Source organism: Maylandia zebra, linkage group LG18 (genome assembly GCF_041146795.1).
Source record: "Maylandia zebra isolate NMK-2024a linkage group LG18, Mzebra_GT3a, whole genome shotgun sequence".
Classification (NCBI taxonomy): domain Eukaryota; kingdom Metazoa; phylum Chordata; class Actinopteri; order Cichliformes; family Cichlidae; genus Maylandia; species Maylandia zebra.
This window is the reverse complement of record NC_135184.1, coordinates 35,774,505-35,797,761: the sequence shown is the minus strand read 5'-3', so window position 1 is coordinate 35,797,761 and position 23,257 is coordinate 35,774,505. Positions and strand designations below refer to the sequence as shown.

Genomic DNA, 23,257 nt, shown 5'->3' with positions numbered 1-23,257 from the left:
AAATGTTATTCTATAAATTAATGAAAAAATGGTTATTAAATGTTATACGAAGAGGAATAAAGCTGCAGTTTGGTTCATGTAAGAATCACTGAGGGGACGATTCCACAGGAAAGTTGTGGGCAGAGGTTTTCATCGTGGACATGAATGTCATAGAAACTTTTAATGATTGCTTTGAACTGATGTACAGCGTACAATTTAAAAAGCATGTGTTAGGTGCACAAGTTTGAATTTATTTTGGATTTTCTACACAGGCTCATATGGATACAGCCACACTAATATATGGTTAAATGTCCCTTAGCATGTTGCACCTCAGCCAAATGCTTTGGTAGCCATCAGCGAGCTCCTGGTATATTTCTGGTTGGATGTTTGAGCACTGTTCTTGTTACCGTGTTAGATCACATGACTGTGCCAAAGGCGTAATTGTTGATTTGATGAAAAATTCGATTCCATGCACTTTGTGAAGTGTAACGGTACAGCCTCAGGGTCGATGCTAACAGCATGCTTGACAGTTGTGTTCTTATGTGTGGAGAAGTCATCTTTTGTCATCATGGCCAACTAGCTCAACATTTGATTAGAAACTGTCTCCAGAAGGCGTTCGGCATGTTCATGTGGGCACAAATTTCAGTCAAGCTTGAAAGTGTTGGAGCAGGGACAGCCTCCAAGAGACCTTCCCAAAGTATTTACATCTACAGTTTTCCTTCATTGAGTGCTTGAACCTTCTGATTGTTCAGCGAGTTCAGTTGTAGCCAATCATGATCACTGCTGTCAAATCAAAAGAGACCTCAGCACCACTCATTCAAAGATTTAGGGCAGTGTATAATGTATAGCATATACACTGGACCCTGTGTGGATTAGAGAACAAAATCAATCCAAATTTGTCAGTCGGGTTCTTGTTTTTACAATCATTATAATAACATAGCGTCATATTGATGCCTGTGATGATTTCTATCAACAACAGGTTGAAACAAACTAAACAAAAACCAGCTGTGCAAACAATAATAACGTTGTTGTAACCAGGCTGAGGGTTTTATGGAGCACGTGGGTGTATGTGAAATGTTTAATTTAAAGAGTGTGGACTGTGTGTTTAATGAGAAGGCTGATTGTTGTGTTTTTGTGCCATTTGTCTTTTTGTCTATATTTTGTCCACATACATTTGAGAAAAATATGCTGAACTGCACACAAAAACTTTCATACAGCTTTGCATAAAACACGGACGGTGAGAGTGTCAGAAAGTAGTGGTGAAAGTTAATATTTAAACTTTTCTGCACAAACTGAAGTGTGCGTGGCCCCCTCTCACGTACAGGCGCAGACACGCACAAGAAGCGTTGCTGTGGGTATTCTTCAAAGGGCCCTGCGCTGGTTCCCTTCGTTTACTGCGTAGCTCTCGTCTACATCCACGCAAATTGCGTTCAGGTTCACTGGCGAGCCTTTTCAGCTGGTTAGCCAAACATCCATAGAAAAGAGATGAGCAGGAAAGCGAGACGAAGAAAACGCGAACAGTTTATAACAAGTTAGAAAAACAGAGACCCAAGGTCAGCGTAGAAACATCGAGAGCGGGTACGTACGTGAGCTCTGTCTGTAAACGAGCTAACCGTGTTTGTGTATGAGCACAAATTCGGCGTTAGCCAACATTGGCTATTTAGCTGGCTGCTTATCATGCTAGCCAGCGTTAGCTTCTGACAGGCAGTGCTTAGCTGCGCTAGCCGAATCCTTTAAGTATTCACTGTCGTGTGATTACAGTGGGAGTCATTTTATATGGCTTTGTTCCGTTTACTGTAGCACTGTCTGCAGTTAGCCACTTTAAATTTGTTTCAATGAAGCTGACATTGTCAAGCTGCAGTCTATGGGCCAACCACACACAAACTAATGTGGCCTAAATCTAACTTCCTGCGCTACCTAGCTTGATTGAGAGTTGACGAACAGTAACACCATAATAATCCCCAGCTCTGGCTAGCAGCTAACGTCGTGTAATAAATGCAGGTGTTTAGTTATCAGACTACACAGTGGCTTCTCCCCGTCCTGAGACGTGCTACAGTCCGATCAGCTAACCGTTAGCAGAGCTTCTCAGGTCAGCCTAAAGCTTTCTGTCTGTAGCTGTAAAACGTTGACAGCCCGCGGAACCAGTGAACAAAGCTATGGTTTGCACTCCTTTAGCTTAGCTTTGAAGTATGTACTATTACAGAGACTCAGAAATGAGTAAGAACTGTGGAGTGTGGGTGGCGAGACGAGGCCACGGCGATGCATTTAGATATGCTGTGTTTCTCCTACAGACCTCATGAAGAAGTCATTTCTGTCTGCTAGCAGTTGGTTAAAATGAACGGAGTAATGTTTACAGCTGCACGACAGGCGCTCAGTAGGTTTTAATACGAGCTAATTGATACACACATATCTGACCATCAGATGCATTTCAGATATGGTCTGCTATAAGAGCAGGGATGGTAATATACTGTCATACACTGATTGGCTCAGCAGTGTAAGGCCATGATGGCTGAGATGAGGCCAGTAGTATTGTTTTTAAATCACCTCTTGGGAAGTGCACGCAGGAGGTACTTAGTAAGCAGTGCCTCCAAACTGTGGTCAGCTGGCAGAGGAGGATGTTCTTTGTGTTTGCTCAGGCTTCACACAGGCCAGATGTATGTTTTTACTCACTAAAAACCCCAATACAAATGTTGGAACCAGCCTTTAAGTTTTCATTGCTCTTTATTACAAATTGAGAATGTAAATATTCTGAAACCACCATCCAAATACAAACGTGCAGAATCACATCAAGGTCTCTTATTCTGGCGCTGTGAGTCCGATGTAGGGCTGTGTATGTTACTCTGGTCTCATTAACCTGTAACCTTCAGGTCGCTGGTGATACCTAACAACGTTGGAGTTCATCTTTTTGTTCAGAATCAAGTGATCAGGCTTGTTATTCTGTTTTTCATAATCCGCCCACACCTGACGTCACCCACTCAAAGATTAGGTACAAGCTGTTTCTGAGCTTTGGCAGTGTGCATTTCTGTTCATCTTATAGATTGTATTAAAGATTTGTCCTGCATACACCACACAGATGTTCACTCTCCAGAAAAGTCACAAAAACAGCTAAAAATCTGTGTCAGGTTTGTTGTAAGTGTGGTTTCAGTGCAGATAAAAGTTCAGCACTTAAGATCAGGACGCATGTGTAGATTTCAGGGCTTCATAGATATTTGTTGCATGCTTTGACTGCTTTATTCATTTTCTCAAGCTTATCCAGTTCAGAGTTGTTTGTGGAGTGGAGCCTGTCCCAGAGAGGGGCACACCTGGACAGGGTGCCCCTCTCTGGCAGGGCTGACACAGACGGCCATTTGCACTCCTCATCTTTGGGCAATGTAAAAGTTAACGTAACCCTGCTGACCGCATGTCTTTGGACTGCTCGAAGTCACATTCAAACTCCATCCAGAAAGGAGCTGGTCTGTGTTGTGTAATATGCATTATGGATGCATGTTTTCCAGCATGGATGTTGGTATTCCTTCTGGAAGCCTTAATGAAGCTGTAATTTTGTGTAGTTGAGGTTATTTATTTATTTGTCGTTTTTCCCTGTGAGCTGCTCAACCTGACCAAGAGCTCTGTGTGAGGCTACAGAAGCTCTGCTGTTGCAGGGGATCATAACAGAGCGACGTTTATAACAGAGTCTAATGTGACGAGCCTTTTTGTTAAGTAGCCCGAGTCCCTCATTTGGAGAACTAAACGTGGTTAAAATAAATCAGTTCATTTTGTCAGAGCCGGTGGCAGCTGCAGGACGTGCTTCGGTAAATGTTATTCTTGTAGATCGGCACTCAGCTGTCACTTTATCAGTGTGGGTGCATGTCGTGTGTTGGGATGGATGCACGTGGAAGTCTGCACGAACAAGCGTTTGTCCCGTCGACGGGCTTCTGCTTCGTCTGTTTCTCGCTCGTCTTGATTGCAGTGCCCACACTTGTTGCTGAAATGAATCATGGGTCTGTGTGTAGTTAAGAGAAACATTTCCAAGCGACAGCAACGGTGCGAGTCGCGTCACGTTAATCCTTGCTGCGCTCAAACTTACTGTGTCGACTGAGGCAGCAGACTCGTGTACAGTCACCAATCGGAGCGCGCCATTCTGGGAAACGCTCTTCTCTTTGCTTCCTCCCGTCCTGCACTGATACTGTGTGATGTCGGGAGCACCGAGCTTCCCTCACCTGAACAAAGTTGGCCTCGTACACATCAGTTACTACAAGGTCTCGGTTTAGGATGGCTGAAACTACGGCCTGTTGCTACTGGTTCAGTTTTATTTCAGAAACATGAAGCACACAAAGCTCATTAGCAGTTTGTCTGGTTATGCTGAGATTAGCTGGTTTTTGTCTTTGTGGTCCAAAGGGAAGTTGCAGAGTGCGCCGTGGTGCACAAACATCAACGCTCATAACATGATGATGTTTGTCCCGTGTCTGCTTTGCTTTCATGACTTTCAGCGTTATCAGCTGTAACAGCATAGAGCTGATGTCTGCTGAGCTTCAGTGTTTTATGTAAACTGTGGTTTCCCTCTAGGTCAACGTTATTGTGTTTCACTAAACTGAATGAAGATACATTTAGATTTCTGACATCATAATAATGCTTATTAAAACTCGGCAGCCTTTACTGAAATGATTTCTCTTCCGGTCACGGATCACCCGTTGCTCTGCTTCAGCGGGATACGGCTCAGTGTTTCCTGTTAGCGGCGTCAGAGGAACTCGCTGCTGTCTCCCAGATTTCCTTCCCCTCGTTGGTCCTTCACATCATCACCGTGAAGTGAACCTCACATCAACACTGCACAAGTCTGACTGACAGTTGAGCTTTTATACCAGTGTGAGCGGGAAACGTTATTCTGACGTGCTAAACTTCACCTTTGTTGGTGTTTAGCTTGGCTTCTGACTCGTGAACCCACGTGAACCTCGGCCCATTAAATATCTACAAGTTTGACTTGAAGTCATTCTTACTTCATGCTTGGACCTCAGTAAGCAGGAAGAGAAAAAGGAGCCTGGAATAGAATAACAGGGATGTGAAGGAACGGATGGAGTGAGAGGAAAACTGCAGGAAATGAAGGAATTGGAGTATCCAGGATGGGTGTTCCTATCAGAGGAGCCAAACACCAACCGGGCCTCCTGAAGGCAGATGTGCTCTGGTTTTCTGTTGCCATCCTGTGATGTCTGTGACGCGTTTGAAACTCCAGACTCTTACTCCATGAAACGTTGTTAGATTTAAAAAGGGGCAGTCGGCTGCTCCTCTGCCTTGTAATGGCTGCAGCACAACTATCAGCTGTGGGTTTCTTTCCCGTCTCAAGCCTGAAGCTCTCACAGAGTTTCATGCTGCTTGTTATCTGAGTGGTCCTTTAATGTAATTTGAGTTCAGCGTTCTCAGATTAACCACTCTTCTAATGAGGAAACTCTGGTCCACGTGCTCTATAGTTCACACAGTGAAAATGGCGGCACTGAAATATTTGATATTCATTTTTTTCTGTTTTTTTTCTCCTTAGGTGGTTCAACACGCGGCATTGCTCTCACCCAGGGGTCAAAGCTTCACCTGTTGTGTCACAGGAACAAGCAGCCGGGTTGTCTCTGTGGGACACGTGCACTAAAGCCAGCTAGCTTACGCCTGTGCCACTAAAGTATTACCTGAGTGTCAGATGTGGAAAAACCTCCCGACTCTTCCTGTCTGCTGTCATGTCTGAACCTGAAGCTGGTATAGCTTCCACGTCCACAATAGCATGTTAGCATATGGTTAAATACGGGCCTTTAACCTCATCCTTCCCATTAGCATCTCTGGCCCCTACAAGGGGGTTTACAGTCATTCGTGGTGGTCCCCCTCACCCCTTCATCTTTTCATTTCTCATTCATTCACTCATCCACATCAGCTCCACCGTACCGTCTCTGCTGACTAAAATCAGCTACAACCAAGCTGCCTCCGCTCTGATAGGCTAACTGCTAGGCTTTTGTTTTGGTGGTTATTTTGGTTGTATGGAATCGGCTTAATCGTGGAGAGGCCAGGCTACCACAAACTGATGGACTTTGACAAGCGAGGAGTCGGGGGAGGAGGGGGCGGGGGAGGAGGCGGAGGTGGTGGAGGTGGAGGCAAGGGGGAGACAGAGGATGTGAAGAGGATGTCTGGGGTGACAGGGAGCCGACCGGGGCACGGACGGGGAGCTGGCTCCAACTCTGGGGTTCTGATGGTCGGCCCAAACTTCCGGGTTGGAAAGAAGATTGGCTGTGGGAACTTTGGAGAGCTTCGGCTTGGAAAGAACCTCTACACCAATGAATATGTGGCCATCAAACTGGTAAACATACGTTTCTGCTTGTTAACATTTTAGAACTGTAGCAACACATCTGGTTGGTTTAACAAGGATACATCATAGGATACATACGCACGGTTAAGCTGACGTCTGCCTTGAGCTCAGGGACCGCTGCACAGACGCCATCAGCTTACTGGTCACCTCCTGTTGTTGTTGATCAGTTTGACCAGGTGGGGAACTCTGTGGTTCCAAGCATGTGGAACGCCTCTCGTCCTGATGTCAATCAGTCGATTAAAACATCTGCGCTCAGATTCAAGGTGTCCTGATGAGCTCATTGCTGTGAGGTTAATTCTAGTTTGTCTAAATTAACGTTATTCTCTTTTGTAGGAACCAATTAAGTCACGAGCGCCACAACTCCATCTAGAATATCGCTTCTACAAACAACTGGGAAGTTCAGGTGAGGTCTCTGTGCTTACCCCCCTCCCCATTGGACCCAGTGTCAGCTGAGACGGGCACCAGCCCACGTGCTGGATGAATGCTACGAATGAGCTGCATTACTGACTCTGGAGTTGTTTTAAATAGCTTTTTAGTGTTTAGTCCTGAGCTGTCATGCGTTCTTAGGGCTGGGCAATATGAGGAACATCTCATATCAACGTACGCGATATACAAATGTCATTTTCAGCCGCAGAATTCAGGAGACAAAATAAAACCGTTGACATTAAAAATGTGCTCCTTTGTGCTTATAACATATAAAAATTATAAGATTAAAAAATGTGACGACCTCAAATTACAGAAACCAAAGTGCAGACTGACGTAGAGCAGTCACAGGTTCAATTCAATTCAATTTTATTTATATAGCGCCAAATCACAACAAAAGTCGCCTCAAGGCGCTTCATAGATACAGAGAAAAACCCAACAATCATATGACCCCCTATGAGCAGCACTTTGGCGACAGTGGGAAGGAAAAACTCCCTTTTAACAGGAAGAAACCTCCAGCAGAACCAGGCTCAGGGAGGGGCGGGGCCATCTGCTGTGATTGGTTGGGGTGAGAGAAGGAAGACAGGATAAAGACATGCTGTGGAAGAGAGGCAGAGGTTAATAACAGATATGATTCAATGCAGAGAGGTCTGTTAATACATAGTGAGTGAGAAAGGTGACTGGAAAGGAAAAACTCAATGCATCATGGGAATCCCCGGCAGCCTACACCTATTGCAGCATAACTAAGGGAGGATTCAGGGTCACCTGGTCCAGCCCTAACTATATGCTTTAGCAAAAAGGAAAGTTTGAAGCCTGATCTTGAAAGTAGAGATAGTGTCTGTCTCCTGAATCCGAACTGGAAGCTGGTTCCACAGAAGAGGGGCCTGAAAACTGAAGGCTCTGCCTCCCATTCTACTTTTAAATACTCTAGGAACAACAAGTAGGCCTGCAGAGCGAGAGCGAAGTGCTCTAATAGGGTGATATGGTACTACAAGGTCATTAAGATAAGATGGGGCCTGATTATTTAAGACCTTGTATGTGAGGAGCAGGATTTTGAATTCTGGATTTAACAGGAAGTCAAAACAGGAGAAATCTGCTCTCTCTTTCTAGTCCCTGTCAGGACTCTTGCTGCAGCATTTTGGATTAGCTGAAGGCTTTTCAGTGAGTTTTTTGGACTTCCTGATAATAATGAATTACAGTCGTCCAGCCTGGAAGTAATAAATGCATGAACTAGTTTTTCAGCGTCACTCTGAGACAGGATATTTCTAACTTTAGAGATGTTGCACAAATGGAAGAAAGCAGTCTTACATATTTGTTTAATATGTGCGTTGAAGGACCTGTCCTGGTCAAAAATGACTCCAAGGTTCCTCACAGTGTTACTGGAGGCCAAGGTAATGCCATCCAGAGTAAGAATCTGCTTAGATACCATATTTCTAAGATTTTCAGGGCCGAGTACAATAACCTCAGTTTGATCTGAATGAAGAAGCAGAAAGTTAGCGGCCATCCAGGTCTTTATGTCTTTAAGACATTCCTGCAGTTTAACTCATTGGTGTGTGTTATCTGGCTTCATGGACAGATAGAGCTGGGTGTCATCTGCATAGCAGTGTAAATGTATGCTATGTCTTCTAATGATGCTGCCTAAGGGAAGCATGTATAATGTAAACAGAATTGGTCCTAGCACTGAACCCTGTGGAACTCCATAATTAACCTCAGTGTGTGAAGAGGACTCTCCATTTACATGCACAAACTGGAGTCTATTAGATAGATATGATACAAACCACTGCAGCACAGTACCTGTAATACCTACAGCATGTTCTAATCGCTCTAATAGGATATTATGGTCGACAGTATCGAACGCTGCACTGAGGTCTAGCAGGACAAGCACAGAGATGAGTCCACTGTCAGAGGCCATAAGAAGATCATTTGTAACCTTCACTAAAGCTGTTTCTGTGCTGTGATGAGCTCTGAAACCTGACTGAAACTCTTCAAATAAACCTCTGCAGATGATCTGTTAGCTGTTTGACAACTACTCTTTCAAGGATGTTTGATATAAAGGAAGGTTGGAGATTGGCCTATAATTAGCTAAGACTGCTGGGTCTAGAGATGCTTTTTGAGTAAAGGTTTAACTACAGCCAGCTTGAAGGCCTGTGGTACATAGCTGATCATTAGAGATAGGTTGATCATATTTAAGATCGAAGAATTAATTAATGGCAGGACTTCTTTGAGCAGTTTTGTAGGAATGGGGTCTAAAAGACACGTTGATGGTTTGGAGGAAGTAATTATTGAAGTTAACTCAGAAAGAGCAATTAGAGAAAAAGAGTCTAACTTAACATCAATGGTACTAAGAGTAGCTGTAGATAATGTTACATCTGTGGGATGATTACTGGTCATTTTTTCTCTAATGATAAAAATTTTATTTGTGAAGAAGTTCATGAAGTCATTACTAGTTAACGTTAAAGGGATTGTTGGCTCAACAGAGCTCTGACTGTTTGTCAGCCTGGCTACAGAGCTGAAGAGAAACCTGGGGTTGTTCTTATTTTCTTCAATCAGTGATGAATAGTAAGATGTTCTGGCTTTGCGGAGGGCTTTCTTATAAAGCAGCAAACTATTTCTCTAGGCTAAATGAGACGTGGGGAGACGTTGACATGCTGAGTTTAAAACACTTTGTTTTGCAGTGGACGACCTTTCAGCTGGTGGAATAAATTTGTGGTACTGCTGCCTTTTGCAGCAATAGTTTTACGGTTTGTAAAAATGCTGCAGCTTCACTGGTGTGGAACTGGTTTAGCTTTCGTCCGTCAGATACAACCAAACACTATTTTTGGTAGAGCATGCTAGCGGGCCGTCGTTATTACCGTGTTGTTTGGAAAATACGGCGCACTTAAAATCAATCCTTTGATTTTTCTGAAAGTCGACAGAGCCCCTTATAATCCCGTGTGCCTTATGTATGAACTCTGGTTGTGTTTACTGACCTCGAAACGATTTTATGTGCACGGCGCTCGAAAATCTGTCAGATGTTTCAGTACGACTTTGCTAAGCTACGAAGCCGCACCGCTTGATGGATTGTTGGAGCTTTACGGCTATCGTAGGCGGAGCCTCGCGGAGTGATACGTACTGTGCTTCAACATAATGTTACCGTACTGTGTGTGTTTAACCTCTTTAAGTTTTGTGGATATTATACATGGTTATTCTGAGGATATGTCGGCCAGTTTCCACTGGAAATGCCAGCAAGGAATTTGCACTGTTAAAGTTTATATAACTTTAATGCACATAAAAAAACAGCTGCTTGTTTAAGTGGAAATGCATTGATGGTTTTTTTGCACTAATAAAGTTGTGGAGTTGTAAAGTATTTTGTCTCGTGTCAATTATATCGTCAGTTATATCGTTATCACAAATTTTCAAATGTATATGGTGATGAATATTTTTGGTCATATCGCCCTGCTCTAGTTTGCACTATAACTTGAATAGTACAGTTTTCTGGTGCGTGTCAGACCTCCCATGACCAAACCGTGTCCGTGCTGCAGCGGCCGCCCCTCATTTAGGAATAAGGTCCTCGGTTTGTCTTCACCGGCCATGCTGGGATTCCCCACGCCTGCATCCAAACCGTGAGAAAGTATCGTAAACAGTGGATTTTGCGAAACCACCAAACAAACGATGGCGTCTAATATGAGACAATAGATGTTTCTTCATATCGCACAGCCCTACATGTTATTATCTGTTAAAATGAGGAGTGATCACAGTCCATCAACTATGCTTTGTTCTTCCATTGGACACCCAGAGGGTGTACCCCAGGTGTTTTACTTTGGACCATGTGGTAAATACAATGCTATGGTTCTGGAGCTACTGGGACCCAGCTTAGAAGATCTGTTTGACCTCTGTGACAGGACTTTCTCTCTAAAGACTGTACTTATGATAGCCATACAGCTGGTAAGTCAGTGTTCACATTTGAATGTTCAGACGTTAACCACCGGTAGTTTACCGAGCCGCTGAATCGGTTCTGCTCTCGTCTTGTCCCCTAGATAACTCGCATGGAGTTTGTCCACACCAGAAGCCTGATCTATAGAGATGTGAAACCCGAGAACTTCCTGGTTGGCCGACCGGGTTCCAAGAGGCAGCACACGATCCACATCATCGACTTTGGCCTGGCGAAAGAATACATTGACCCAGAGACCAAGAAGCACATCCCTTACAGAGAACACAAGAGTCTAACTGGCACTGCTAGATACATGAGCATAAATACACATCTAGGGAAAGGTGAGCGTCTTCATCCGGTCATATATTCACACATGGCAGGTGCCCACATATGACAGCAGCTCTTGCATTGTGTGCCCACTGTGCCAGCTGATAATTCACATTAACTTATTTTAACATATGTGATATTTACAGTATTTGCCTCGGTCTTAGTTACACAGGATGCATTCAGACACAGTACTAAGTGCTGGTGAAGGACTGAAATTGCAGCTGGTGCCTCAACACGTGAAACTCTGAAGAGAGGAGCTGAGCGTCACGTGTTCAGCCTGACTTTGTAACGAAGTGATGATGTGGTCAAAGACTGTTATGACACATTTACCATCCTGGGGCTGTCTGTAGCAGACTGTGTCATGTTGTTACGGTCCAGCCATGCCGTCTAAGCCTGGTCTCTCGTGTTGTTTCAGAGCAAAGCCGGCGGGATGACCTGGAAGCTCTGGGCCACATGTTCATGTACTTCCTGCGAGGCAGCTTGCCCTGGCAGGGACTCAAGGTGAGGAGACGGGCAGCTTTCCATCGGTCCAGCCCCTTCTTGTTTTCTTCGCCTGCCTCTCTTGTTGGGACTTGTCTTCAGTCACTCTGCATACAGATGGCTCACTGTGTGTCTCTTCATTAGGCTGACACTCTGAAAGAACGTTATCAGAAGATAGGAGACACAAAACGAGACACCCCAATAGAGGTCCTCTGTGAGAACTTCCCAGGTTTGTATTGACTTGTTAGAAAAGCCTATTTCATGTGTGCGCCTGTGTGGGTTGGGTGGTCTCATACCTGTCTGTGTATGTAACAGAAGAGATGGCCACCTACTTGCGGTATGTGCGTCGGCTTGACTTCTTTGAGAAGCCGGACTACGACTATCTGAGGAAACTCTTCACAGACCTCTTTGACAGAAATGGATACGTCTTTGATTACCAGTACGACTGGACTGGGAAGCCACTGGTTAGTGTGTGTGCGTGTGCATGTGCGTGCGTATGTGTGTGTGTGTCTTGAACGCACGTTGTGGCTTGTTGCAGGCTCAGAGCTAAGGTTGGCCCAGTACATGAGCCAACCTTAGCTCATGTACTGATTGATGGGCTGTGTTTACAGGAACTGAAACTGCATCAGTTTAGATCCTGTCGTCCGCACAGACGCAGTTCCTCATGTATTCTTCGTTATGCAGCATTTTATATGAACGGCTGGAGCGAGGGTGCCAGAAATCACAAACCAAAGGGTGCCCTTACAGTCTGTCACCAAGGGTCAGGCCACAGGTTCTGATGGCCCTGAACATGGGTGGTTATTAGAAACAGAACGCACTGCACCATAACAGAAGAGAGGGAGCCATCTTTAACAGGGGACGGACTCCCTCTGCAGGCAGACTACACACCAACGGAGCAGTGGGACCAGCAGCAGTATTTAAGCTGTTTGCAAGTTGGTAGACAGCAGAGCTAACAGTGTGTGGGCTCTGTGGGCAGCAGGAGTGGTTCACATCTTAGTGAAAAGGGTTTAAACTAAGGGGTGACTGTGATTACAGGGCTGTATACGTGCAGGCGGGGCCTCAGATATCACTGGTGATCCAGTTTGAATGCTTGACTAGAGGTGTCTCCAGCCAGGGCACGTGGGAGTGTGATATCCCATAATATGTGTTGGAACAACTGAAAGCCAACAGCAATTTTCAGTGAGGAACAGCTGCAAAAAATAGGAGCACTGAGCTGCACCCCCGAGTACGTTAAAACGACAAAGTTTATAAAAAGAGTTGAACTGCTTGGAGAGGTAAAAACAGTCTCCCTCCACGGTTCATTGCGTCTCTGAGAACAAGCTGAACACAGTGTCCAGCTCAGCTGTCTGCAACAGCACTGCTTATTTCTACTGAATTATACAAAGCTGACTTATTATAACGTTTTCTTTTAAAACAGTCGGACTGACTGCGCCGTGTGCCCCGCTGCAACTGCGCGGTGTGCCCCGCTGCGACTGCGACTGCGCGGTGTGCCCCGCTGCGACTGCGCGGTGTGCCCCGCTGCGACTGCGCGGTGTGTCCCGCTGCAACTGCGCTGTGTTCCCCGCTGCGACTGCGCCGTGTTCCCCACTGCGACTGCGTCGTGTGTCCCGCTGCGACTGCGCGGTGTGCCCCGCTGCGACTGCGCCGTGTTCCCCGCTGCGACTGTGCCGTGTTCCCCGCTGCGACTGCGCGGTGTGTCCCGCTGCGACTGCGCGGTGTGCCCCGCTGCGACTGCGCGGTGTGTCCCGCTGCGACTGCGACTGCGCCGTGTTCCCCGCTGCGACTGCGACTGCGCCGTGTCCCCCGCTGCGACTGTGCCGTGTTCCCCGCTGCGACTGCGCGGTGTGTCCCGCTGCGACTGCGCGGTGTGCCCCGCTGCGACTGCGCGGTGTGTCCCGCTGCGACTGCGACTGCGCGGTGTGTCCCGCTGCGACTGCGCCGTGTTCCCCGCTGCGACTGCGCCGTGTTCCCCGCTGCGACTGCGCCGTGTTCCCCGCTGCGACTGCGCGGTGTGTCCCGCTGCGACTGCGCGGTGTTCCCCGCTGCGACTGCGCCGTGTTCCCCGCTGCGACTGTGCCGTGTTCCCCGCTGCGACTGTGCCGTGTTCCCCGCTGCGACTGTGCCGTGTTCCCCGCTGCGACTGTGCCGTGTTCCCCGCTGCGACTGTGCCGTGTTCCCCGCTGCGACTGTGTTAGTGGGTGAATGGAGTGTTCCACACTGATGTTTCCTCAGTAATATTAATGTGACATGTCGATTGACTCCAGCTTAAGCCCAAATAAGGAAACGTCTGATAGCACAGCTGTGTATTAGCTGTGTACATTTTCTGTGTTAACCCTTTGTTTTGTGCTTAGCCCACTCCGATTGGTCCGGTGGCCAGCGAGACTCCACTTCAGACGAGCAACCGAGATAAAGCACCACAAACCAAAAACCAGGTAGGCACTGATTATAGACAAACGTGGAGCATGTCCTCGTTAGTGTTGGCACTCAGGGGTTCCCTCTGTAACAACAAACCACAGCAGGAATACCCAGTTAAGGCTGAACACAATAAACAGAATAAGTTATTCATTCTTATTCTTCTATTTTTGTACTACTAAAGTACCATGATTACAAATATTTTAGTGATATAATATGGATCAGTCACATGGGTGGGATGTTGAAGCCTGTTTTACTGTGCATGGCTTAAAGAACTAAGGTGAGGCATGTCTTTCCCCATAAGTGTTCATAATGAAGCCACCACAAGAATTGCACTTTGATTATAGAACTTTTGGGTTGGGTCATGGTTATGGTTGGGTCATGACCCAACCATGGTTATGGTTGGGTCATGGTTGTGGGTATGGTCGAGTCATGGTTATGGTCGGGTCATGGTTATGGTTGGGTCATGGTTATGGTCGAGTCATGGTTATGGTCGAGTCATTGTTATGGTCGAGTCATGGTTATGGTTATGGTTGGGTCATGGTTATGGTTGGGTCATGGTTGTGGGTACGGTCGAGTCATGGTTATGGTTGAGTTATGGTTATGGTTATGGTTGAGTTATGGTTGTGGTCGGGTCATGGTTGTGGTTATGGTTGAGTTATGGTTATGGTTGAGTTATGGTTATGGTTATGGTTGAGTTATGGTTATGGTTGAGTTATGGTTATGGATGAGTTATGGTTGAGTCATGGTTGAGTCATGGTTGTGGTTGGGTTATGGTTATGGTTGGGTGGGCAGAATAATAAAACATCCAGAACCACACCAAATGTATTTATGCTTATGGCTATGGGTAGTTTTGTTTATAACCATGTTGAAGATCGGAGTTGAGAGTAGTGATGTCATGTATGGTCTTGTGGAGAGTGCTGCATTATGAATTCTTTTCAGGGTATATTCAGTCTGTGTATAGTGACACTTTAGTCTGTTTTAACCTGCAGGCTGCTGTTCCACCTCGATGGCTTAGTTGGTGGTAGCAACATGTTTCAGGCTCACTGGGACATGTTTACTGTGGGATTGCGTCGCCTCTTCACCTTTTTAGAAGGCATTTGTTTTCTTCTCTCTCACCGGTGTTTTGCTCGTCCACTGCCGAGTGTTTTATTTTTGATGAAGTGAAGATCAGTGTTGTGTTTTCCAGCCTTGTCTCTTACTCACAGATTTCTATTCTTAAAGAGCCTGTGTGCAGTTTTACACTGACAGACACCTTCAGCACATACCTGTTATTTGTCATTATAAGCCCACTGTTACTGCTTTCTTGTTATTTACAGCAGGTAAAATAAATCTTGAACATATTAGTTTTCTAAATAAATATATTTGTAAATGGCATGAACTTCTCACTAGATGTTGATAAACAACACAGGAAATGACAGAGAGAAAAACTAGTGAACACATGAAGACTGTGTGGACGTCCTAACACCTGCTGAAGTCTCTAAGTAATTAAAAAGTGATCCTGCCACTAAGGCTACGTTCACACTGCAGGCGAAAGTGCATCAAATCCGACTTTTTTTGACCCTGTGCGACTAGGGATGGGTATCTGGTGCCATTATGGAAAAAACACAAACTTTGTCCAAAAACCTCTCATGTTCAGCTGTTTTCCACTTTTTCTTTGGTCATTTTAGCCTTTTTGTCCAGGGTGAAGGGAGTATCTGCCATCAAACAAGAAGACAGCCGCATGTAGCTATGATGATGTTTGCTAGTTCACCTTACATGCATTAATGTAATAACGTGGTTAGCCTACTCAACGTAAATTACACACGAACAACATTAAGCTACTCATGCAGAGAAGAATGGCTGCTGCTGCATCATCATCCTCATCATTTCTGCTACACTGGCAGGGCGGGGCCAGGACTCCGGGTCTGATAACAGGCACCACACCCGCAGTAGATGTGCTCGGTGTGAGGTCTCGCAGCAAGCTATCAAATACGGCGCATTTCTCGGCTTTTAACAAAACGCTATGTGTCGCCAGCTGTTTAATCGGATTCTTGGTGTTACCTCCTTTGACAGTATCACAGTATCAGCTTAAAGCACTTGTTGCTGCTGAGTTTGCATCTTTTGCTGTGAAGTACAGACAGACTTTGACCGCTTCGCCTTGGACATTTTTAATCTGTAGCTCTGCTCTAAAAGAACGTACGTACCTGGGCCCGCCTACTATCCTCGAAACGTAAAATGATTGGCTAGAATCCAAAGTGTATCACAGCTCAGGAAAATAAAGCACCGAAATGTGCGCTGCTTTTCGGTCTGGTTACTACCGTTTATGTCAGAACATACCGGTACCCATCCCTATTGTTTAAGCACTGCTTCCAGCCAAGAGTGATACCATATATGCCCCATAGCTGCAGAAAAGGCTAACATTGTTATCTTTTTACAAAAAAGAGCTGAACATGAGAGGTTTTTGGACAAAGTGTGTGTTCTCCATTCTTTAAGCACCGGTTCGAGCACCGTTTAAGCACCGGCACCATTTCAAAAGTACCGGTTTGGTACTGGTATCGGATAAAACTTAAACAATACCCATCCCTATGTGCGACCAATATCCGATCATGGTGTGACAGTGTGAATGGCGCGAATCCAAGATCTTCAAATCTAATCTGGGTCACTCTCGTATGTGGCACTGAATCCGATACATATCTGTTTCAGGAAGCGACTGCTGTTTGATGGTCACGTCGCACTAAATCCGTCTTTTACGTCACTGACACAAGACAGACGCTGATTATCAGCGCCGGAGAAGACATCGTGAACGCTTCCTGACCATCCTGTGAAACTGTTGGGAAGACAATGTTGGAGAAACGTGAACATTTTATTTGTACTGTATAATCTGCAGCTATCCTTTGAAGCACCGCTCCTCTAAAACAGCAATCAGGATCATTATTAGGCCAAATGTAAATAATAAAATAACTTTATAACTTAAAGCAAAATTGGGAAACGTAAAGTCCGAAACAGTCAAACATACTGTTGCTCTGGGTCTAAACAGAGCGCGTTGTGTGACGTCTTCTTTTGTGCATGCGGCTGCTTTGAGCGTTCACACTAGAGCACGTTTGCTGTCGCATTTTATTTGTAGAGTGAACGAGCAGACAAAAACATCTGATTTGATCCAAAAATTGGAATTGAGCTTTAAGACCTGCAGAGTGAACGTAGGCTAAGTGCACATTGATACCAGCTGGCTCAGGCCCAACCAGAGGCCTATAAAAAGTTTCACCCTGAAACCTCTCATGATGTCATGATGTGACCTCTGTTGGCACTGGTTCCAGAAGCTTTACTGGACTACTGAAGGTTCCAGTGAGCTCTGTTAATAATAATCCAGAAGTGGGAAAGACATCATTTCACTGTAAACCAGGTGCTTCCTGCAAGGTTTCAGACGCAGACGAGTGAAACGACTTATCAGCAGGTACAGTTGCTTCAAAGTAAACGATAAGTAATGCACTCGTATGCACGCTCACCACGCAAGACTTCATAGCTGAAGCACAAACATAATGAGGTACATTTAAAGTTTGCTGAACAACATTTAGACAAGCCTGGGAAAAACTGGGAGAGTAGAGTCTGGTCACATGAGACCAAAGCTGACCTCTGGATGCCAGAATACACCCCATGTTTGGAGGTGAACGGCACTGCACCCCCAAAACACCAAATGATGGGGAGCTGTTTTTCAGCATACAGCACTGTGATTCAAATAATTAAAGGATGAGTGGAAAAATGTCCTGAGAGTCTTGATAAAAACCTGCTGCCACCTACCAGGATGATGAAGATGAAACGAGGGGACAGTGATGCCAAACACAGCCAACAAACTCGGTTAGTTTCAGAGAGACAAACCAAAGCTGCTAGAATGACCCGGAACCTTCTGGACTGTGTGGCAGCACGGCGCCTGTGTGCACGTCTTCATGTGTTCAATGCTTGATCCCGGTGTCATTTCTCATTATTACACGTACTTGGAAATGTGCAAAGAATCAAAGCGTAGCTGTTTTACACTGAAAATAAAAATGAGCACATATATTGAAATGTGTGCTTTGAATGATTAGTTTTGTACAGCCACGCCAGTGTGAGACCTTTGATGCTGTTTCCATAGTAACCCTTTGTTCTGGTGGCGGTGTTTTTGCTCGCACATGCAGACCCAGCAGAGGAAGCATGCATGTTTTTCATGTAGTTTAATATGATGACCCAGCCTTGAACTGTGGTTTAGCAGTTAGTCCTCATGGTAGGTGAAGCTGAAGGACCCTTTTTGTGGGGGTCTCCTCTCGTGTGCACTTTCCTGTGCACTCTAATGCTACTGCACACTTGAGTGCTCACCTCCACCAAATACTGACCGTTTCTTTTCTGTTTCCTTTTCCACTCTTTCTCCATTCTCATCTCTCCTCACCCGATCCTCTGCTCCATCTGCCTTTCTGCTCCCACCACCTCCTCTTTCCATCTCCCAAACACTGTTCCACCTCACCTCTGCGGCCCTCCTTTCCCATCACCAATTCACCTTTCCTCTTCTCTACCTCCACCCTTCCTGTTTCTCCTGTGATCGGCTCCTCTAGTCTCCAGAGGGGAAAGGCAGCGAGTCCCAGCCCACTCCAGTGACCAATCGAGAGCTTCTGGGCTCCCATCTCACTGCTGATAGGCTGGGCGGGTCTGTCCAGGTACTGAGAGGAAGGGTTGGCTCTGTCTGTCTGTCTGCCTGTCTGTCTGCATGACTTCCTCTGTCTCTGCAGAAGGGCTGATCTCAAGTCTGTTACAAAGCTGAAATATCCCCACACGCGGGACCAGTTCTTACCACATCATGTTTGATAGTGTCCTACATTAATTTGGCAGTATTTATGTCTTCACCCTTCTGTTACTGTCAGCTTTAGAGGGGGGGCTCCTCTGTAGATGGAGAAGAGGTTACAAAGGTCACGTGATGATGTTTGAACACATCAGTGACAAAGAACCATCAGTTCATAACTTGTGGCTCTGCTGATGAAACGTTTAGTCAAGTATCCAGATTACTTAAACGTGTTGATCATCGTTTGTGTGCACAAGTTACACCTTTTCCAATTGCCCGATCAAAGATCAGCTGGTGAGGTGGATGTGTCGGTGTTGCTGTTTGCCTCGAATACATGTGACATGGTGGTAACAGCGTCACGACGGCAAACACTTTATCTGGCAGCTGTGTCGTGCTGCGTGTCGTGCCCAGCAAACGTGCGGCGACATCAAATCAAATGTTTGGTCTGTGATTTCTGCAGGTGTGGAAGCAACACGCAGAGCTTCACAGCAGCATGTGTAGCACTGTGAGATAAATATAATGAACAAAGCAAAGATGATTTGTATACACGAGTCTGCTGTCATGTTGCTAAACACGTGTCCCCTCTGGTGACCTGTGAGCGTTTGGAATGGCGGTGGCGTGTTTTTAACACAAAGCGTTGGCAGCTGCTTTGGTCAGACGCACGCTCGGCCTCGTTCTCGTCACTTCTCTCTGACGTGTGAGAGGTTTGAGGAAGATTTCAAAGAAACGAAAAAGCAAACATTTTCATCAGCAGTAGAAACCGCGTGAAACAAACGGAGCCATCGAGCAGACGTGCCGTGTGTGCTGCATGGCAGTAAAACATGTGGACGTGTGTGCAGAGCTGTTGTGTCCACATCAAGCTCAAATTCATCCTCTCGTCTGTGTATGAAGAGTTTTAGTGTTTAATGAAAAACCCCAAATTGACCCCAAACGCCACCTGGGTGGGAACGAGCAGTTGGATCTGACTGAATGTGGACATAATGTCGACTTTTTTGATTTCTTTTCTTTGTTCCACCAAATTTCAGAAGTGTGACCTCTGTGCTCATCACGCTTCTCCAATTCTGTCCTTCAGGTGATGAGTTCAACCAACGGTGAGCTGAATACGGATGACCCCACTGCAGGACACTCCAATGCACCAATCACAGCCAACCCAGAGGTTGAAGTCGCTGACGATACCAAGTAAGAATTCAAGAATTACAATCTTTTTTTATTTTTCACTTCAGTGTAGGTTCAGTTTTTTCTTTCAGCTCAGATTTAAACTGAGGAAACGAGACGTTCCTGTGGGCGGTGCTGTAACACACTCACACCCAGCATCACTGCTTCACACACACAGTAGACTTTTACTCTGAAACTTCCTGCTTCAGGAAGTGCTGACTCTGCATTCACTGTATGTTGACAAACCTGTCACAGTGCTGTGTGATTGTATCATCAGCTAGCTGTGCGCCTCTCAGCCACTGCACAGGCTGAGCCCATCTTTGGGGATAACACAGTAATAACTGTTTTGGGAACATTACATATTAATAATGTAATCAGCAGTGATGGAGCAGACGATGGGACACACAGGAGGCTATAGAGATCGACAGACCACGTGACTTTCGTGCATTGCATTGTGGGTACGAGTGGCAGCAAAGTCAAAACACTGCATCAAGCGCTAGTATTTCCAGCACCGCTAATCATTAATTCTGTGGTTTTAATCCCTACTTGCATTTTATTTGCCCCCAAAAACAGCTCTGTACAAAACGACAGAAACACGGCAGCTCTGTACGAAGACAGAAAGGTAGGAGGAAAAACTGAAAGGAGTGGAAGGGTCAGACCCACACGAGCACAGAGTGGAGTAAGCACGTTAGCGTGCTGCACAACTTTCATCACGCACACATTTATTATTATGTGGTCCTAAGTGTGAGCGCACACACTCAACATGTTTAGTAACTTCAGATCCTGCAACAAGCCCAGGGCTAGTTTACTTTGGTGATTTGGACGATTCCATCTCACAGCTGCTGTTACAGACCAACACCATGTATTTGTCCTTTCAGGTTGTAGTGTTACACAACATTTTCAGATCTAGTAGAAATAAAACGAGTGTTTCGTAATTCATTCAATTTGTTGTCTTTATTTATAACTGGCATTATTGTTTCGTTCTGTTAGAGAATCTTACAGGAAAGAGGCAACGTTGTAAAAATCCATCAGCTTTATTAGCTGCTTCGGTGAAAAACAAATCAACAATGCAAAACAACATACTGAAACAGTTATTCATCACTTGATTGCTTCAATACAACACTTGGGCACATGTATGCAGATGTTTCGTGGCTGTTTTGATCTCGCGCTCTCTCTTCACCGATCAAATCTGGCTGTGTTAGCAGCTTTAAACTCGGTCTGACCCAGGCTGATGGAGGGGCCCAGTCTGGATCACATCCCAGCATTTTGTAGGCTGGTTTTCCTACAAAACACAACAAACGTTAGTCCACAAAACCACAGTGAGCAAAGCAACGAATTCAATTCAAATCAATATAAGATTTATTTGTAACCTACATCAACAAAAAATGTTGAAATGCTTGGAGCAGACTAACCTGTGAGCTGCAGTGTTCTGGGACGTTATATTTGGTCTTCGAATGGCTGCAATCCAGGCCATCCGTCGCCTCTTTGGTACTTCGGAAACATGACTTGAACAATTTCTCTTCCACGATGGAATCCGATAAAAACGATCTCTTTACCCGTCGGCTTCCCCTGGCTGTCATGTGACTATTGCAGTTAATAATACAACAGCTTCTTGCCATTCTTTGTTTCTTTTTATCACTGTGTGACTGTTTTCATATGAAAGCCTGCGTGCACTAGTACCACTTGCCACTCGTACCTACAATCCTTTGCGGTTTTAGCCCAGAAATGACGTCACATTTTTAATCTCTGTCATGGGCCTCTTTCACTGCAGGAGCTACTGGGTGTTTTTTGGGTGCTGCACACCTTTTTATTTGTGCCCGTTGCAGTATCGCCCCCTGTAGGAAGTCTTAAAACGCTGCCACAGCAGGGCAGCATTTTAAATCCCCAGCAGAACAAAGGAAGGGGATCGGTGACAGCGTGCATGCACCACATGCGTGCACCACATGCGTGCACCACATGCTCGGCTATGCAGCATGTGGTGCGGTGTGGCAGCATCACCGTGGCTGCTGCTGTGCACAGATACACAGAACATGTAAATGACAGACTGTTAACAGCAGCTTGTGTGTTGCAGGTGCTGCTGTTTCTTCAAGAGGAGGAAGAGGAAAGCTCTCCAGAGACACAAATGAAGACAAACAAGGGAACCTGTGGCTCTCCTCTTCACATCTGTTCTTTTTGTTTCTTTCTCTCACCCCTGTCCTCTTCCTCACCTCTGCTAACGGGTGTTAGCTGGTATACTGGTTTCTACTGGTCTGGACCGAGCAGTGAAGAGAGCGTTTGCTGCCTCTACCAGCAACGATCCCCTTGTGTATTTATGGCCAAAGACTGAAGTGAAACCAGAGCAGCACAGACTGCTGCAGGGAAACATGTGGCCGTAAGACTACAGCTGATGGACTGAAAAACAAGTTGGCGACTGGATTCAGCTGCTTTCCTGGCCGACTGGCTTCTCACTTTCCCCCTTTCCCGTTACTGAGCGGTTCAGAGGAGAGACGAGTGTGTTTGTGAGGATATATGAGAGAGGACTCCAAATACAAGTGTGCAATGAGTCACACGTGCACACCCACTGCACACTTTTCTGGAGCTCATTGCAAATCGATTTCATGGACAAAGAGATGCAGCTCGCGCAGTCATTCAAGTTTTTATTCCTTAGGGTCAAAGGAAGAGCACTGTGAGTGGACTGGACTATTTCCTGAAATGGACCAGGCTCGGTGAATTCCTGAATCCCTTTCAGAGGAAAAACCCACGACCACCAGAATCAAAAGTTTAAAAGAAGTTTATGTAAAATCGATGCTTTGTTTCCTGTTTTAATTTGTAACTAAAAACAGAAAAGACTTCTGTTTTCATCCTGCTTTCCCATGATTTCAGTTGTTCACAAACTTTGTGTTTTGTAGTTTCTAGTGTGTTCCTCAAAATGTTTTTTTCCTAAATAACTTTTAATTTTCTTTTTTTTCTTTCCCCCTCTTCCTCTCTGGGTTGGGGGATGGGACGTCAGATAACTCCATTAAAAAACAACCAAACAACTTTAAAGCTGAGCTTCATTCAGGCTGTAATCCGTCCATTCATGTGTTTCTACCTCTCACAAACCGTGCTGGCAGCCCAGAGTCCAGTCCTTACATTCAGCCTCTACTGGGAAATGTTGAGGACTAGACCCAGAACACGCCTGTCATGTTCCAGACTCTGCTGGGGCTGCTACATGTTGGCATCATTGACCGTGTTCAGCAGCTCTTCCCTCAGGTTTATGTGATGCTTTCATCAGCTCCATGTACACAAGGAGTCAAAATAGTTTTAATAAGGAAGTAAAAACACAAGTGCAGTCACTACGGTAACAGCACAATAGATTTCTTTGTATTCATAAACACAAATGCAGTACAAGCTGCCTGTGCTTTGACAGTCCTGACATGAGAATGCATGAACTGAACTGATTTGTCAACCATTCATTAGACTCTGTTTAGACTGAGGCGGACATGGAAGC

At 45.5% G+C, this 23,257-nt stretch overlaps 1 protein-coding gene across 4 annotated transcripts; it reads left to right on the top strand.

Moving 5' to 3' along the window:
* The first annotated feature begins 1,358 nt into the window (after positions 1 to 1,358).
* Positions 1,359 to 22,812, top strand: LOC101476899 (casein kinase I). Of its 4 annotated transcripts, none has more exons than XM_004576131.4 (12): positions 1,359 to 1,557; positions 5,489 to 6,286; positions 6,629 to 6,698; positions 10,494 to 10,642; positions 10,735 to 10,969; positions 11,371 to 11,456; positions 11,580 to 11,664; positions 11,754 to 11,899; positions 13,787 to 13,867; positions 18,410 to 18,511; positions 19,706 to 19,812; positions 21,860 to 22,812. In XM_004576131.4, exons 2-12 carry the CDS (start codon positions 6,014 to 6,016, stop codon positions 21,912 to 21,914), a joined length of 1,389 nt encoding a protein of 462 aa, XP_004576188.1. In that variant the 5' UTR covers positions 1,359 to 1,557; positions 5,489 to 6,013; the 3' UTR covers positions 21,915 to 22,812. The 4 variants fall into 4 exon arrangements, with proteins under 4 accessions (XP_004576188.1, XP_004576187.1, XP_014269901.1 ...); XM_004576130.5 differs by having other exon boundaries at positions 1,360 to 1,557; positions 11,751 to 11,899; XM_014414415.3 differs by lacking the exon at positions 18,410 to 18,511 and having other exon boundaries at positions 1,361 to 1,557.
* Positions 22,813 to 23,257: the final 445 nt, after the last annotated feature.

Excerpts from the sequence above, each read along its gene's own strand:
- LOC101476899 (XM_004576130.5), top strand. The coding sequence starts at position 6,014 with ATGGACTTTGACAAGCGAGGAGTCGGGGGAGGAGGGGGCGGGGGAGGA. Across the intron at positions 6,699-10,493 it reads CAAACAACTGGGAAGTTCAG|AGGGTGTACCCCAGGTGTTT; the intron begins GTGAGGTCTCTG and ends TTGGACACCCAG. Across the intron at positions 11,665-11,750 it reads CCTCTGTGAGAACTTCCCAG|AAGAGATGGCCACCTACTTG; the intron begins GTTTGTATTGAC and ends TGTATGTAACAG.